Source organism: Symsagittifera roscoffensis, chromosome 7, assembly GCF_963678635.1.
Source record: "Symsagittifera roscoffensis chromosome 7, txSymRosc1.1, whole genome shotgun sequence".
NCBI classification, from domain to species: domain Eukaryota; kingdom Metazoa; phylum Xenacoelomorpha; order Acoela; family Convolutidae; genus Symsagittifera; species Symsagittifera roscoffensis.
The window spans coordinates 11106219-11124454 of record NC_087068.1 but is presented as its reverse complement, the minus strand read 5'-3'; the positions used below and the strand labels follow the sequence as shown (position 1 = coordinate 11124454).

The window sequence follows — 18236 nt, the reverse complement described above, 5'->3', positions numbered from 1 at the left end:
TTGCTTGGAACGAAAATGGTCAGTCCTTATTGCACTTTCTGGAAACTGGAATGTATCTGCTTTATGAAAATGGAGCATTATCGGGCTATCTTATGTTGGTTTTTTTTCGGCTCATTTCCTCAGTTGAATTTTCGGCAATATTATACATAAAATGAAAGTCGGAATGCGCTATGGACCCAATGTTTAACTGAACGCACTGTTTTTGCTATGTCGAATACAACGTTTAAAAAACTCTTTAGGCTTGATGCTTAAGAGAAGACCAAGAATATTCAAGAACTTTCAAACTTTCTTAAGTTTGGAATGTTTTTTTTTAGACCAGAGGAACTCAATTCATTTTCAAGGCTACGCAGTACATGTCCATTTTTCCGAAAATTTGCATTTTCAGATAGATTTCATTCTGAAATGAGCCAACTACAAACAGCAACCTCTTTGAAGAAAACTAGTTTTTTGCAAACCGATCTGCGCTTTGAAAAATTTTGAAAGAAATCAAAGCTTTATCGCCTCAATAGCTTGCTTAGAAAACATATGACACTTTGATGAAGCAAATTGATTTTTTTTTCGAAGTTTGATCGCATGAATAACATGCTCAGAAAAAGTTTGAAATATTTCAAGCTATTTCATAGACCGAATCGTTTTGCAAAAAATCTTAATTAAGCAAAACTTTTCGTAAACCTTTTCTAAGCAAATTTTTTGCAAACTGATTTGCCTTTTGAAATATCTTGAAATATTTCAAAGTTTCAGAGCTTTAATAGCTTGCTAAGAACAACTTAGGCTTTTCGTAAAACGATTCGGTCTATGAAATAGTTTGAAATAAATCAAAGTTTCATAGCTTAAATAGCTTGCTTAGAAAAACTTTTGTTTTTCGCGAACCAATTTGGTTTAAAAAAAAAACAACTTTAAATTTTTCGATATTTCATAGCTTCAATAGCTTGCTCTGGAAAATCGAACTTTTTTGCGAACCCAATAGATCTATGAAGTAACTTGAAATCTTTCGAAGTTTCATGGCTTGAATAGTTTGCTTAGAAATATTTTAAAGATTCCTTGCTTGAATAGCTTCCATAGTAATTTTTTTTGCAAAAATATTTGCTCTACCTATAAAGTTTTTAAAAAATTGGAAGTTTTATGGCTTCAATGAAATGCTGAGAAGTACATTTTGCGAGCCGAATCGGTCTATGAAATTACTTAAATTGTGTCTAAGTTTCATAGCTGGGATGGCTTGCTAAAAAACCCTTTACTCTTGCGAACTGATTCGATCTATGAGATAACTTGAACTATTTAGCTTGCTGAAGCTTTCTGCAAACAACACGATTCGGCCTTTAAAACAACTTGGATTATTTCAAGGTTTCATAGCTTGAATTTTTCGCGAACCGATTTGGTCTGTAAATTAAATTGAAATATTTCAAAGCTTCATAGCTCGAGTGGTTTGCTTATGAAAAACATGAACTTTTTGCAAACTGATTCGGTCTCTGAAATAACACGAAATTTTTTATAAATCTAAAGCTTGAATAGCTTCATTCACAAAAACGAAACGTTTCGGTCTAAGAAACAACTTGAAGTATTTCGAATTTTCATAGCTTCAATAGCTTGCTTAAAACAACTTGCGCACTGATTTGCTCTATGAAATAATTCGAAATTTTTCAAAGTTTCATTGCTAGATTATTTCGCTTAGAAAAATTTAATTTGGCTCCAACAGGAAATATTAAACTATTCGCAATCCGATTCCTTTCATGAAATATCTTGAAATATAGCCAAGTTCCACAGCTTGAATAATTTGCTCAGAAAACTTTTCGCGATTAGGTTTAGCCTGAAACTACCTGAAGCATTTCATAGCTTGAGTAGCTTCCTAAACAATTGATTTTTTGCGGAGCGATCTGCTCTATGAAAAGCTTAAAATGTTTCTAAATTTCATTGCTTGATTAGCTGCAATATGAAAACGTCAACGTTTGCCATCCGATTCAATTCGTTTCAAAGATTCTTAAATTTAAGAGCTTGCTTAGAAAAACTACAATTTTTCTTTATGCTATCCGATCCCCTTTATGTTATAACTTAAAACGTTTCATAGCATGAATAGCTTGCTCGAAAAACTAACACCAACGGGTTCGCTCTATGATATGACTTTGAAATTTTTCAAAGTTTCATAGCTGGAATAGCTGGTTTAGAAATTTTTGAGCTTATCGCACACTGATTCGGTCTTGAAATAACTTGAAGTAATTTGAAATATTTGAAGTTTCATCGCTTAAATAGCTTCAGCAGAAAAAATTAATTTTTTTGTCATCTGAGTTTTATATCTGTAGTAGATTGCTTAGAAAACTTTTAACTTTGCGCCCTCCGTTTTGATTCATGAAATAACTTGAATTTTGTTAAAGTTTCATAGCTTGATTTGAACAACAACTAACTTTTTGCGAGCACATTAATAATTTGAGACAGGCTTGCTAGTGTATGCTATTCAGAAAGCCATTTTTATTTTTCTCTAGTTGTGCGTTTTGTGCTTCTATGTTCGGTCTGAAGGGAATTTGCTTGTTTTGTAAAGGATTCTCCGATTAAATATTGAACCCGGTTAGGCCACTGGAAAAAAAATCAAAGAAGCATTCATAAAAAATCAAAATTCTAAACGAAAGCGTAACAGTTAGGTAAGAGACTATGACAAATTTTTTCGATCGTTCAGAACTTTCATTAGAATGAAGCCCTTTAGAAATCTTTCTCCGAATTATTTGTATTCTTCTTCTGGCCGCATCGAAGACCCCACTTTGCTGACAGTTGTTCTCTTTCGCCTGTCCGGAGGCTGGCTCTTCGATTTCCGACTCACCCTCTCTCTTTCGCCCTCTTCGTCTTTCGGGGGACTTCGGGATCCCCTGCTGCTCCCCCCACCTTGATGTCTACTCTGTCTGGTCCTGTCTCTGCCCCGTTCTGATTTCGATCTCTTCTCAGACGACCTGTAAAGGAGAGGGCAGGAGGGGTATTTAAAGAAAAAAAATAGAGGCGCATATATTTTCTTAGTCAAGGTATATGCATCTGATATTTAATATATACAAAGATTAAGATGAGCTCGGTGTGAGTTGATAGTTTTTTTGGAGAATAGTTCGGCACAAAAAATCAGAATTCAGCTGATGTAAATAAACTTAATAATTACTCTGAAGGTCTTCCTTTTTGTGGCTGTTTTTTAAGTTGAGTGAGAACAGCTATCTGTTTTCGAACTGAACTTCTTGTCATCGCTCTTTTGATTAGCAAGTGTTATCAAATCTTAATATAGATTTTTTCAAGGTGAATAACTTGATTAACAAAATCAGTTGATTAATTTTGATATTTCTTGCCATCTGCACCCTACTTGGCCTGAAGAAAACGACTATGCCTGGAATGACAAATGTCCTATGTTCTAATGCGGTCAGGACCTGTTTTGTTTTCAAACTGAAAATTTTTTTTCAAGAAGTTTTTCGTTTAATTGCTTTTCTGATTATTGTCGGACTATCTCTTTTGTCGGTTTATTTACCACGTCACGGAATTTTCCTGTTTTTTTTTTTCGCTGAAAAGCTTTATTTGGTTTGAATGGTTTCGACTTGTGTTTTCGGCTTATTAGCATAATTTTGCCGTGCTTAAAGGAAAATATACGTGTAAGCTCCCCTCTTCCTGAAATACAAAAAGATTAAAATGTTATAATTTCAGAACTGCTTAGCACACATTTTTTGGCTTAGTTGCCGCTTGATAACTATTTCTGAAAAAATATTTAACGTCTGCGATTTTATTTCTCATATTGTGAGTGTTTTCTTCAACCTTTTGTTGCGAAGCTCTACTTCGTCTCTGTGTAAATGTTCATCTTCAGATGAAAAAAAAAACGATTTCATTTTTTCTGAAATACTTTTTATCAGTCGTCTTTACGTCTCCTTGGGTAACTGTTGATACACTTTGATGATCTTGCGAAAAATTTGATACCTTTTTTTTCTACTGGGACAATTTTTCTTTTTTTCTTCTGAAAATTGAGCATTTTTCGTTCATAAGAATTTGCCGACTGGGAATTTGCATTGGAGATTCGGCGGTTCGCTAGAGTCCCTTAAATGTAACAGTAGATTCTTATACCCCCCATCCCTTTCGGGGGATTCGACCTTCTGACCACCCAAACTTTTCCAAAGGCGCCTTCCACGCCTGGGCAAAACAGGGTCTTTATAGTCTGTATGTATGGAGTCAATTTAATATAAAACCATTCGCAATAGAAGATCAAACAGTTTTTGGTTAAATAATACATATCCGTTTTTAATTAGAAAAAAAGAACCACCCATACAGTGAAAGCACGTGGGAGCTGCTAAAAATAACTGAAATGAAATAGCAGGTTTATAGGTCTAATGGAAATGAAGGCAATAGCCGTGGAGGATTAGTTTTTTGAAGATCCTTGGCATTCATAGAGCTACCGTATGGATAAGCTAAATACGTTGAAATTTCAATTCAAGTTTTAATGCTCTTCTTCAGTATTTCGTATTTAAAAATTCTAAAGTAATTCGATATACTTTCAAATGGTAAATAGTAGAATAGAATTCTGTTTACCTTATTTTGAAAACAGTTGCCCTATTTATTTTGCAGTCAAGCACATATGATGTTTATCCCTTTAAATAACATTGGAATTGCTACTAACTAAAATAAGGGCTTTTTCAATTTGTTATTGCGCGCGTGATTTCAATTTTAATTTCAAAACTTAAAAACAAAGCGGCTTACAGTGTTTTTTGGAAAAGCCGAAATCTGAATTTTGTGTCTATTGTCGCCTTTTGAAACATCTTAGAGCTGACTTTGCGTCCGCACCACTTCCCCACCCCCTCCCAAAGCCGCTACTGTATCTCTGGGGGCCTAGGAAATTATACGAAAAGCAAATTAGACGTGACCAACAAAAACGAATTTAGATGTCGATGCAAAATTGCAAATATGGGAAATTAGACGTAATTGTATTGTCCGAGTCTGAAATTTGTTTACCGACTACAATTAACTTTCGTTCAGCTTTCTTAAATGCAAATCAACTTTTCACATGCCGCTATTTTCACATTCCGCATTTTTCACATGCCTCAATTGTATAACTTATGCATTTCAAAAATGTTTTATAATCTTGAAATTAACATTTTATAAATCAATTGAGACAAATATTTTGATATGCAATGGGATCATATATTATTTTTGTAATTATGAAAACTTGTTTTAAGCAATAAGTTTTGTTAGCCCTTTGATTTCCGTCTAAAATGCTAGTTTTGCAAAAACAATTTAACGTCTAAGTTCGTTTTTGTTGGTCACGTCTAATTTGCTTATCGTCTAATTTCCTAGCCCCCGTATCTCTGCGTTAAGAATAATGCAGTTGATAAGTAATCATATAGAGCCCCACGCCCATGGCTGATGTTACTGCTACAGGAGGTGGGTTGAGAAATTAGACGATAAGCAAATTAGACGGAGCTACTTAAAAGGAATATAGACGATTTTGCAGAACTGCAATTGTGGGAAGATAGACGAAAGTGAGAGAAATTAAAATTGTTTGCAGACAAATTGTGAGAGAAAAATATAATTGTTTGTAGACATTAGTTAAATTTCGGTAGCCAAAAGTTTTACAAGTCAATCATGCATAATTTATTCAATTCAAAACTGCCTTGTAGTATTCGGATTTGACATTTTTTGTTCATTTACACGAATTGTTTTGATAGGTATTGACATTTTATGTTCTTTTCGTATTTGTGAAACTTGACTCTTATGAAAAAATTTTGTTGGCCCCTTTCTTTTCACGGCTTTTTTGTCAAAATTAAATTCCGTCTAATTTCGTTTTTGTAGCATCCGTCTAATTTGCTTATCGTCTAATTTCCTAGACCCCCTACAGGAGGTACCCGTCCTTAACAACGATAAGCAGTGTAGCGACAATTGGTCTCAGGAAGAGGGCGTTCAACAGTGCCGAAGTATAACAGAGCCAAAAAATGAAATAATGTTCAATAGTGCCAAAATTTGATGATTTTACGCACTTTTCAACCAATTTTTTTTTCGGCATTTTTGTATTTCGGCACTGTTGTACTGCCTCGTTGCAGGCGGCAATTCGTAGTCTTTGAAAAAGCGACAATTCGTCGCAGAGCAATTTTCTATATTAATTGTGGAACTAATTCGAAATAGATTAAGTTGACAATGCTGAGCAACCAAAAGGCCATGCCATAGCGGGCGTGGGATTCGATATGGAATGTTTCGCGGAACTACTTAGCAAATAATCCTCATTAAATTGCCTTGCGATCAATTTTTGCTATTTATAATTGCGACGTTTGGTCGCTTTTTAGCATGCTTTAATAGGCGATTAGGTGTCAATTATACCAATTTAGATCTACTGAAATGATGTTGTCTATTAAATTCTTAATCTGCGTAAAAAGTGTGAATAAAAAGTACTTTTTCTTCATTGTTTGACCAAGGCAAGAAGTCAATCCAGAATGGTAAACTCAAAGAACACCAACCTTGAATTAGCGAGAAATCAACTGCATTAATTGGGATGGCATGCTAATCGACACACATGCTATGCTTCCGTCTGTTTTTAAAAATGATATGCGAGATGCGATCCTAGCTGACTCATTTTGCATAATTTTGATAGATCAACGGGGCGAGTTTGATGTGCTTTGAGTAACGGAATATTTGTGCTCGGGGTGGGTTTTTTTTCTTCAGACAAATTTCGACTTTTTAACTAGCCATTTTTGACGGAATTTTTATCCTTCGAAAGGTATTGTTGTCCTGATCCCAAATTTGAAAAGATATTTCACCTGTGATCATTTTTCGTAAAGTTATGGGGGTATAAAGAGTGCCATTTTGGCCAATTTGGGACAATTAACGCGCGATATATTTCGCGCTTTTAACGCGTAAGTGGAGAGTTGATCCGTCTTAGAAATCGTTCCAAATGGGTTAAAAGAAGCTTATTTGCCGTAATTGATTTGTTACATGGAGCGAAATCAATCTTTTTGTACTTTTTTTTTCATTGTTTTATTTAATTTCTCAATGTTATTACTGCTCCATAAACCTTAAAAGGCAGTCGGAACATTCAGGGCTTTGCCCTGATACGAGCAGTCTTGTTTTAATTGAAAACAAAGATAGCCGGTTGCTGTGCAAGAAGCGTAGAATGTTCTGACCAAAGACAAATTTTCAACTTGTATCAAAAGTAAAGAAGAATAAAAAAATCGCAAAAAAAACCTATTTTTGTTTTCAATTTGTAAAGAGAGGTCGGCACAATAACCAGTTTTTTGCATTTGTGAGAGCAATCTATTCATCCATATTCGATGTGTGTATCTATCTATCTATCTATCTATTTATCTATCTATCTATCTATCTATCTATCTATCTATCTATCTATCTATCTATCTTTCTATTTAATAAATTATGTAACTGGCTTTTTACTGCGCCCTTTTTTAAAAAGACCCTGGGTTGACGTGTTTGAAATGCTTACGTTTGAAATGCTGCCTTCTCAAGTCATCATTTTACATTATTTTATACCGATGTTGAAATACGCCACTTTATCCATACGAATTACTGAATGCAAATTACTGAATGCGAAGTCCTATACGCTATTTACCATGCATCCCATGGAGTGCGAATGTTTTTCCTGTTTTGCAACTCAAACATTTAAAAGTTTGTGTTTCAGTAAATAGTTAAAAGTTTTCGTTTTCTTAAAATTTGAAAAAATAAGCAGCCCTAAAATAGGGACCCGTCAGATTTCGCACAGGGGTTCCGAGTAGGGCCCCAACGTTTGACTGCTCCATTCATTTTTTTTAGATATGGCGATTTATGAGTTTTCTAAAAAGTTTCTAAAAACAGTTTCAAATAAATCTCAGTTTGAAGGTCTCATTTTTAGGTCGCGCTACTGGCAGAGTTTTTGAGGTTGTAAGTTTGGCTTTTAAATTTAACTGCTAAAGTCTTTTTGATTTCCGAGATTTGAGGATTTTTATACTTTCGAAAGTTTTCAAACAATTCATTGATGTTCGAAAATAGTCTATTGACTTTTATCAGTTACAGTTGGTTAAATCATTGATGGCATCAATTGATATACGCTCAAAATAATTAAAAATGAAATTAAGTAATTCTGTAGATAAGATATAAGATCATAGAGTAGAAAATCTTTAGAATTGGTTTTTTTTCGAAGCTGCTGTATATGCTCAGTCTATTTCAACGGTAGAATTAAATTTGTTGTTGTTTCGACCATTGAAAATGGTAAGGAACTTTGTATTTGAGTGTGTTTTAGTTTGTTCTTTTTGTTTTTAATACAAAATCAGGTACCTCAAGTAACCATCAGACTGGGTTGAGTGATATATCATATTGAAGCCCTTACTCTCGTGATTCGAACCACATATTTCGTGATTCGAAAATTTCAAAAAAAAATTTCACACATATTTAGCTTCTCTCAAATTTAGTAGCACTTTTTGCCCCTCAAAATTTGACACATTTCGTCCTCGCACGTTTCGCCCTTTACTTCTTAAACAATTAATTAATCGCCGCTTTCTTAATTGACGATTTGAGCGGCGAAATATGAATGGCGCGAAATGTGCCAATAATTTCGTGAGGGGAGAATCGTGTGAAAACCGGACCCCTTATTTCATAATCAGGATCCAGATTCTTTGTCGAGTAAGCATTTTTCGATTTTTATTTCATATATCTGAAGTAATTTCGACTTTTTATATCGACCTAGTCCTATTTTATTGTGTCGTGTGAAGAGCAAAAATAGGTTTTTTTGTGGTTAAATTTTTATGGCAAGTAAGTGGCTTTAGTTGCTCGAATTTAACGCTTAAGATTGTTTTTTGACAAGTTTTTCTGAAATTGAACTTCATTCGAGCCAAGCGCGTGAAGTTATCGTAGACGTATTGTTTGATTTGTTATCAAATATATATTTCGACTCCAATTGCCTCAGCCTAATTCTCTGTCGGCTAGCTTACCATGCTATGTTAATATTGCATCAAAAGCATTGCTAAGCATGGCGTCGCCTTTGTGTTAATTTTTTTTCATGGGAAAAATGGATATTTTGGATTAAATAATCACTCACAAGTATCGATCGTTGACTTGGACTAACAATTAGAAAAGTGTCAATGAATGTAAGAAACAGAAAAAATACCGACTTGTTTTTGAAAAAAAAATTACAAATTCGAGTTTCAAAGTAAAATAAATGGAATCAAAGCTCTTCGTATTTCAAGAACAATTTATGATTCTTACCAGGGGCGTGCTAGGATTTTTTAGAGGGGGATGGGGGCTAGCGGATTTTCAAAAAAATTGTAAAGACCGTGTTTTGACCAAAATTTCTGCGTCCTACGAACTTTTTTAAAACAAAAAGGCCACATTTTTGAAGAAAAAACACCTATTTCGACCAAAAAATAGCGTTTTAGGCGCTCGCTGAAATCTGCCTCTAATTGTCACTTTTTTGATGAAAAGAATCAAAAGTCAATTTTGCGTATTCCGCTGGGACTTCAAAATCCACCTTCGAATTTAGAGTTTTTCACGTTTTGTTGCGCCATTTTTCCTTCCTTTTAGCAAATAAACCGAATTTGTCTTAGGTTGATATGATTTAAAGCGAATTGATATGCTGGGTTGTTTTTCGAAAATGTTCAAGTCATAAACTAAGTTTTTTCTACATTCGGTTGCTAAATGGAAAGCACAAGAAGCAGAACAAAATAGTAAGAATGTAGATGACGCGGAAAAGTGACTTATTGCTTCAGAGGTGGATTTTAATTGATAGGCTTCTGAATTAAAAATAAAAGTTATCTTGTGATCCTCTTTTTTCATGCCAGGTCCTTTTGATTGAAAAATTTTCAATTTTAAAATATTTTTTAATTAAAAGCGCTTTAAGGTGATATTTTTTTCGTTGAAACTCAAACGTTGAAAATTGTTCAAGACAAAGAGAAACATTTTCCCTTTTCATGATAGTTTTAATGATATTATGGCCAACTGCTTGATCTTTTTGATCTTTTTAAATTAAGAGATGCCCATTAAATGTGTTAAGAAGAGTATATCTGTTCAGCTTCCCAATGTTCATAGGGTTTTGAAAACTACTTTTCAAATTTGTAAAGCGGATGAAAATGCAAAGTAAAAACGAGTCACTTTTTTCATTGTTACTTTTGTCACTTCTTTTTTAAGTTGAGAAATGGGACTAAAGTGAAATATGTTAGACCATTCGCACACGAGAGAAATGATCAACAAACGAGCTTTGTTTTTTTAGAAGCTGAGCTAAAGAGATTTAATTTCGAAGTGAAGTATAATACCTGTATGAGCCTCTGTCTCTCTCCTGACTACGTAGAGTGTTGTTGGCCTGCCGAGAAACGGACATATAGGCATCATTGTCTAATGAGTTGTCAACATCTTTGTCTAGATTTTCGACAATGTCGTATTCAAACTAGCTCTTCTCCTATGGTGAGCATGTGTTAATGAAAAAAGTGAATTTCCATTTATTCAGGTGTTTTTTTTTGTTTCGCTAATAGTTTTCAAAAAGTCTTAGACGTTGTTCTCGCTCAAATTTGAGTTTTCGTGGCTGGATTTCTTGTCTGTATCTAATTTTACATCGATAAGATAAATGATTGTTTTTATTGTGAAGTTCTGGGATTTTTTGTTCATGACTCTGGAAAAGCTATTTCAATGAGTGAAAAAACTACTGCGCTTTTAGGTCGCGCTACTGGCAGAGTTTTTGAGGTTGTAAGTTTGGCTTTTAAATTTAACTGCTAAAGTCTTTTTGATTTCCGAGATTTGAGGATTTTTATACTTTCGAAAGTTTTCAAACAATTCATTGATGTTCGAAAATAGTCTATTGACTTTTATCAGTTACAGTTGGTTAAATCATTGATGGCATCAATTGATATACGCTCAAAATAATTAAAAATGAAATTAAGTAATTCTGTAGATAAGATATAAGATCATAGAGTAGAAAATCTTTAGAATTGGTTTTTTTTCGAAGCTGCTGTATATGCTCAGTCTATTTCAACGGTAGAATTAAATTTGTTGTTGTTTCGACCATTGAAAATGGTAAGGAACTTTGTATTTGAGTGTGTTTTAGTTTGTTCTTTTTGTTTTTAATACAAAATCAGGTACCTCAAGTAACCATCAGACTGGGTTGAGTGATATATCATATTGAAGCCCTTACTCTCGTGATTCGAACCACATATTTCGTGATTCGAAAATTTCAAAAAAAATTTTCACACATATTTAGCTTCTCTCAAATTTAGTAGCACTTTTTGCCCCTCAAAATTTGACACATTTCGTCCTCGCACGTTTCGCCCTTTACTTCTTAAACAATTAATTAATCGCCGCTTTCTTAATTGACGATTTGAGCGGCGAAATATGAATGGCGCGAAATGTGCCAATAATTTCGTGAGGGGAGAATCGTGTGAAAACCGGACCCCTTATTTCATAATCAGGATCCAGATTCTTTGTCGAGTAAGCATTTTTCGATTTTTATTTCATATATCTGAAGTAATTTCGACTTTTTATATCGACCTAGTCCTATTTTATTGTGTCGTGTGAAGAGCAAAAATAGGTTTTTTTGTGGTTAAATTTTTATGGCAAGTAAGTGGCTTTAGTTGCTCGAATTTAACGCTTAAGATTGTTTTTTGACAAGTTTTTCTGAAATTGAACTTCATTCGAGCCAAGCGCGTGAAGTTATCGTAGACGTATTGTTTGATTTGTTATCAAATATATATTTCGACTCCAATTGCCTCAGCCTAATTCTCTGTCGGCTAGCTTACCATGCTATGTTAATATTGCATCAAAAGCATTGCTAAGCATGGCGTCGCCTTTGTGTTAATTTTTTTTCATGAGAAAAATGGATATTTTGGATTAAATAATCACTCACAAGTATCGATCGTTGACTTGGACTAACAATTAGAAAAGTGTCAATGAATGTAAGAAACAGAAAAAATACCGACTTGTTTTTGAAAAAAAAATTACAAATTCGAGTTTCAAAGTAAAATAAATGGAATCAAAGCTCTTCGTATTTCAAGAACAATTTATGATTCTTACCAGGGGCGTGCTAGGATTTTTTAGAGGGGGATGGGGGCTAGGGGATTTTCAAAAAAATTGTAAAGACCGTGTTTTGACCAAAATTTCTGCGTCCTACGAACTTTTTTAAAACAAAAAGGCCACATTTTTGAAGAAAAAACACCTATTTCGACCAAAAAATAGCGTTTTAGGCGCTCGCTGAAATCTGCCTCTAATTGGCACTTTTTTGATGAAAAGAATCAAAAGTCAATTTTGCGTATTCCGCTGGGACTTCAAAATCCACCTTCGAATTTAGAGTTTTTCACGTTTTGTTGCGCCATTTTTCCTTCCTTTTAGCAAATAAACCGAATTTGTCTTAGGTTGATATGATTTAAAGCGAATTGATATGCTGGGTTGTTTTTCGAAAATGTTCAAGTCATAAACTAAGTTTTTTCTACATTCGGTTGCTAAATGGAAAGCACAAGAAGCAGAACAAAATAGTAAGAATGTAGATGACGCGGAAAAGTGACTTATTGCTTCAGAGGTGGATTTTAATTGATAGGCTTCTGAATTAAAAATAAAAGTTATCTTGTGATCCTCTTTTTTCATGCCAGGTCCTTTTGATTAAAAAATTTTCAATTTTAAAATATTTTTTAATTAAAAGCGCTTTAAGGTGATATTTTTTTCGTTGAAACTCAAACGTTGAAAATTGTTCAAGACAAAGAGAAACATTTTCCCTTTTCATGATAGTTTTAATGATATTATGGCCAACTGCTTGATCTTTTTGATCTTTTTAAATTAAGAGATGCCTATTAAATGTGTTAAGAAGAGTATATCTGTTCAGCTTCCCAATGTTCATAGGGTTTTGAAAACTACTTTTCAAATTTGTAAAGCGGATGAAAATGCAAAGTAAAAACGAGTCACTTTTTTCATTGTTACTTTTGTCACTTCTTTTTTAAGTTGAGAAATGGGACTAAAGTGAAATATGTTAGACCATTCGCACACGAGAGAAATGATCAACAAACGAGCTTTGTTTTTTTAGAAGCTGAGATAAAGAGATTTAATTTCGAAGTGAAGTATAATACCTGTATGAGCCTCTGTCTCTCTCCTGACTACGTAGAGTGTTGTTGGCCTGCCGAGAAACGGACATATAGGCATCATTGTCTAATGAGTTGTCAACATCTTTGTCTAGATTTTCGACAATGTCGTATTCAAACTAGCTCTTCTCCTATGGTGAGCATGTGTTAATGAAAAAAGTGAATTTCCATTTATTCAGGTGTTTTTTTTGTTTCGCTAATAGTTTTCAAAAAGTCTTAGACGTTGTTCTCGCTCAAATTTGAGTTTTCGTGGCTGGATTTCTTGTCTGTATCTAATTTTAAATCGATAAGATAACTGATTGTTTTTATTGTGAAGTTCTGGGATTTTTTGTTCATGACTCTGGAAAAGCTATTTCAATGAGTGAAAAAACTACTGCGCTTGCAAGTTTTGATATTTAACGATGTTTTTTTCTACACACGATTGCATGTTGATCGCAAAGCCCTATAATTAACAATTTTGAGCTTGAATGCGTCATGTCGTTCCTTTTTCCCTCTTTTTTTCGTCATTTGAGGAGTCTGAATCTTTGATCTCCACTTGAGGGGTTGTGGGAGTGCGTTTTTTCTCTTCTTTGGTTCTGCTATTGTTGTTGTTGCTGTTGTTTCGAGGCTGCTCTGTGACCACCTTCTCTTTCCATGATTTTTGCCTGCAAATTATATGAGGACTTTTTTATCAAAGAATATAATGAACGAACCGCATACAACCTGCTCATACTTTATTACAAGGACAGTTGTGTGTCTGACGAAGACTTACTTTAACCATAAAAGAGCAATTTTGATGCTTGTTTTCTCGGCTGTGTGACGTTGCCTGGCCGTCAAGCAACGAGTAATGAGTACAGATCATATGATGGGACTCGAACCACCGACTGTCCGATCGATAAGCAGATACCTTAGTCATTTTTTCCTTTTCCCGTTGCCGTTCCCGATTGTTCCCGATTTTGTTAGATTTCAGATGCTTTTTCATACTTTTAAAAGAATTTCTCTCATTATTTTTTCTCTTTTTACGGATGTTCGATTTAGGAGTGACAAAATATTCATTCAAGTGCAAAAGAATTATTTTCAGTTTGATTAAAATGAAGTAGCAAAGTCATCGAGCAAATGCTTCGACTTTCTCTGTGGTCTTACTTCAGAAAAGTTTTAGAGTACTCAAGGTCACCTTTTGTCATTTTCTCTAAATTGCCTCTAACTTCTACAAGGTCAACGAGGTAGTAAATACTAAATAGCAGTGTAAAGCAAATGGTAGTGTAGCTTGATAGCGATAATATGGTTCTCAGTTAAAATTTAAATGCTCACAACTTTGCTAGCGGGTCATGGTTTATTTAAGCTCAGATAATTAACCTTTAGATTAGGCCTTCAGTCTTAAATAATTAAAAACCGGAAGCCTGTTTTCCTCACCCTTTGTCCATGTGTTTCTCGTATGGGTTTTGTGACTCAATTCTGCCCTCTTTGATACCCCTGGCTGTCTTAGTGTCCCTTTTGGGTAGACACAATCCACAGCAGAAGCAGAAACAGAAGTAGCAGCAGCAACAGAAACAACAGCCGGTCAGTAGAAATATCATCACTGTCGTGAATTTGTACCCTGCCGACCTAAATGCACGTAGGCTAACTTTTTTCTGCTACTAAAAATTAGATTGACGCGTTTTTCATTTAGATGATAATTAAATTTCATCCCAAGAAACTTCATCGATGATTTTGAAAAAGGTAGGTCGGAAAAAGGAACAACTTGTATTTTGTAACATTAGTAATAAAGTAGATTACGAGGACTATTCTCATGTGCGAAAATTCTAAACCAATCAACGCCCTTTGAATTGTCTGACTTATTTTAGCGCTTGCTTCTTTCGAATTTCTGAATACTGAGCTCTGATTGGCTGACAATTATTTCGCGTATTCGATCCTTTGTGCATTAGGGATCCCCCCTAGATTACCTTTTCGTGAGATACTTTTCCACTTTGTTGTATCCCACCAGTTGGCCAACGTGGATGCCCAAACTGCCGAATTTGTCGTAGACTTCTTTTTTCTTGGGGTCACTGAGTACTGCGTATGCTTCAGACACCTGAATAAATTAAACGAACGAAAGGTGTTTCTGCCAAATCACTTTTTGAGTTAATAATTATATGTCAAATAGTAAAGCAATTTCAGTGTCAGAAAATCGAATAAGGAGGGTTTGTTACAGTGATACAGCGATCCACTGTAAAAACTTCTTCTGCAAAGTAACGATTATGATTATGACATTTGTCATGTATTTCATAGTGCCAACAAAAAAGAGCGGTAACTATAGTTAAAATGACGTTGAAATATAACGCTGAAATGTTTGTGAGACTTTAGAGTTTGGCGTAACCCGGGTTGAGCTCACATTGAAAATTAGCGATAAAAAAGTGAAAAAAAAACAGCGATCGCCATCGATGAATTAACAATGTTCATCGCCACAATAGCAAAATTTATCGATGGATTGTCGCTAATTTAGCGCTGGAAAAATTATCAATTTTTTATCGATGAATTATTGCTTATTTATCATTTTTTTTTCGATAAATAAGCGCTAATTAATTTAGCTATGAAATAGCACGGAAAAATCCATGAAAATCTTACTAAGAATAGGTTAGCAATTTTTCATCGATAATTATAAGCCAAAAAGGCAAGTAAAAATCAGGTCGGAAACCAAATGAGTTTCGCTGGGCATTATAATCTCTACTAGCCTGAACAAACTTGACTTTGCGCTCTTCGTCATCGGGATGTTTGTCCGGGTGGTTTTCATCTGTCAATCTAGAACAAAATAGGGGGTTATTCTCATGACCCAATGCTCGAACATTTTTAACGAATCAAGATCTTTGAAAATGTCCAAACCTGAATGTCCCTGAGTATGTAGAATGACTTTTTTTTTATTTTAAGATGAGCAAGGGTATTGCAATCGGGTACTAGCGAGGGAGTAGATGTTAAAATCAGAAAACTATCCATGAAAATAAGTTTTCGAAGCTTCATTTAGCGCTTCCTTTGCAATAGTCTTTCAAAAATTCAAAAAAAAAATCTTCCGAAAAATTGGATTTTTTGTTATTCCTTTCTTTGCCGTTCTCGCAAAAAATGTGGTCGGAACTTTTTTTGAATGTGGTCGGAACTTTTGGTACTGATTGCACAGCAACCGGCTACTCTTTTTTGCTTGATTTTTGTGCTTGATGGGTTTGGATAATCTTATTTCGACTTTTTTGCCTCATATTGCGTCATTTGAAGAGCGATAATAGTTTTCGATTCGTGTTTGCTTGTTGGGAAGCATATGCGAAAGTTGCAAGAAGTGTTAATGCAAATATTTCTTGTTTCAGCGGGCTTATACCCAATTTTTGTCGAGTTATTAACCGATAAGTTTTATTTCAACGCTTATCTTCTGCTGACAAATTTTTTTCGTCATATTTTTTCTCAAACGGAACTTCATTCGAGAGTAACATCTGAAGTTTTGGTAGCACCGTAGTTTTCGATTTTTTCCCGATTATTTTTCTTTGGCTGTTGTCAATTTTTATGTGGACTTGCGTGCCACGCTTTTTAACCCGTATCGCTAGTTGTGCGTGCGAAGCTCCACTTTTCCTCTCTCCTGAATTTTTTAAATGAAATGGGCTCCAAAATGAATCTACCTCTTGTACTGTTTGACAATGTCCTTCTCCGTGCAGTGGTCCTTCTCCAGGTCCAGTCTCTCGTAGAGGGTGAAGCCCTGTCTGGTGAATGCACGGGGCACAGTGCCCTTCCTGCATCTGCAGTGCTGAGGGGCCATTCTTTTCCCACTCTTCTCTCACGGTACTCGAGGTCTGTGAACACATTAAAGAGTTAAGAAACAGAATTGATCATGATAATAATAATAACAATGGTGGTTTCTGCGACTCGCAGAGATTCTTTGAAAGGCTATCCAGCCTGTCCAAGCCGTTTCTCTTATTTCAGCCTATGCTACACTGAGCTATTTTGCTGAGCGAAGCTCTGTTTTGGCTACTCAAGGCAGTTTTTTTGTGTCTAGAATTTTTACGTGGTACTACTATTGCAGCCGAAATTGGTCAGGCCATGGTAGACTTGAAGCTAGAGGTCACACACTTAAACTTGCCATGGCAGGCGATCGAATACACGATCTAACGATATCGAAGCGAACGCCTTACCACTATGCTAAATCCCTGTAAATGGCACTACTTGTCTATATATAAGCATTATTAACAAAAAAAAACAAATCCGAGAGCGGTATTAAAAGTACTGCGCTAGATCCACAAAAGATTTAAAAGCAATTTATTGTCACTTATGAGGATAGGAACATTCAGAGCTGACGGAGAAAATGGCGCCAGACATCAAAAGCCGGTTTTGTTCCAGTGCCGAGAAACGCAAGCTTTTTAATGAGTTGAATATGTTTTGAAAGCTTTTTGGCTACGATATATCAGGTGAATCGAATTCAATAATTGATACTGTTAGCTTTAAGAAAACTACCTCCATATGTCTTTCCACAATATAACTAATTTGGAGAAGATGATTCACATCCTACTAAAAATAAAGCCTCTAAGAATTAACGCCAAAAAAAATCTACTTCAAATGTATCTTTTTTACGGGTTCTATCAGAGCAATGCACTTAACCATTGAAGATGGAAATCAAAATGTTTTTCTAGGCAATGGATAATTTTTTCTTACCTTTTCTGTTCCAAAGTTCTAATTTTTTTTCTGCAAATAATTTTTCTAAGGATATTTTTAAAATATTTTTTTACTAACTTGCAATGACAAAAAGATTCTGGAATACAACGCGTCAAAACTTTATTGTTCTATGTTTTTGTAACATCAAGTCAGTGAAAATTAAAGGCGCGTAACGATCAGCTTATATTTTAAGTCAATCTGTTTCCGACTCAGTTTAATGTTTTCTAATGAAATGTGTTGGTTGGATGTTATGTCTCAATGACTTGCGACGTTCCGATTTTATTATACAGAAAAAAAAAATTGAAATAGGCGGAAGCTAGGACTTACTTTAAGCTGAATAAGTTTAGTTTATTTTTCGGCACGTCGAAGTTTCTCTGATTTTGAAAATGAAATTGGAGAGTGGACAAATAAGCGAGGGCTCATAACTTCTTCGGTAAACTGGTCTATTTTTACAACGCAAATGATTGATTTTAAGGCTTAGCAGTTTTCTTTTGAGGAATTGCGTAGATTTTCGGGAAACTTAAAGCTTTTTTTCCTAAACGTAACCTTATTTTTCACATGAGAGCTTCT

The 18236-nt window shown here is 34.7% G+C and overlaps 2 protein-coding genes across 2 annotated transcripts in view; both read right to left on the bottom strand.

The window, feature by feature from the left end:
- Positions 1-18236, bottom strand: part of LOC134851470 (clathrin heavy chain 1-like) — a 519829-nt gene that overhangs the window by 286023 nt on the left and 215570 nt on the right. The window lies entirely within an intron of this gene.
- Positions 12383-17869, bottom strand: LOC134851892 (dnaJ homolog subfamily C member 5B-like). The gene is made up of 8 exons (XM_063868167.1): positions 17667-17869; positions 16640-16810; positions 15716-15782; positions 14948-15075; positions 14418-14609; positions 13511-13669; positions 13014-13118; positions 12383-12395 (listed from the first exon to the last, which is right to left on the bottom strand). The coding sequence occupies exons 2-8, from the start codon at positions 16774-16776 to the stop codon at positions 12383-12385; spliced, it is 801 nt and encodes a 266-aa protein (XP_063724237.1). The 5' UTR covers positions 16777-16810; positions 17667-17869.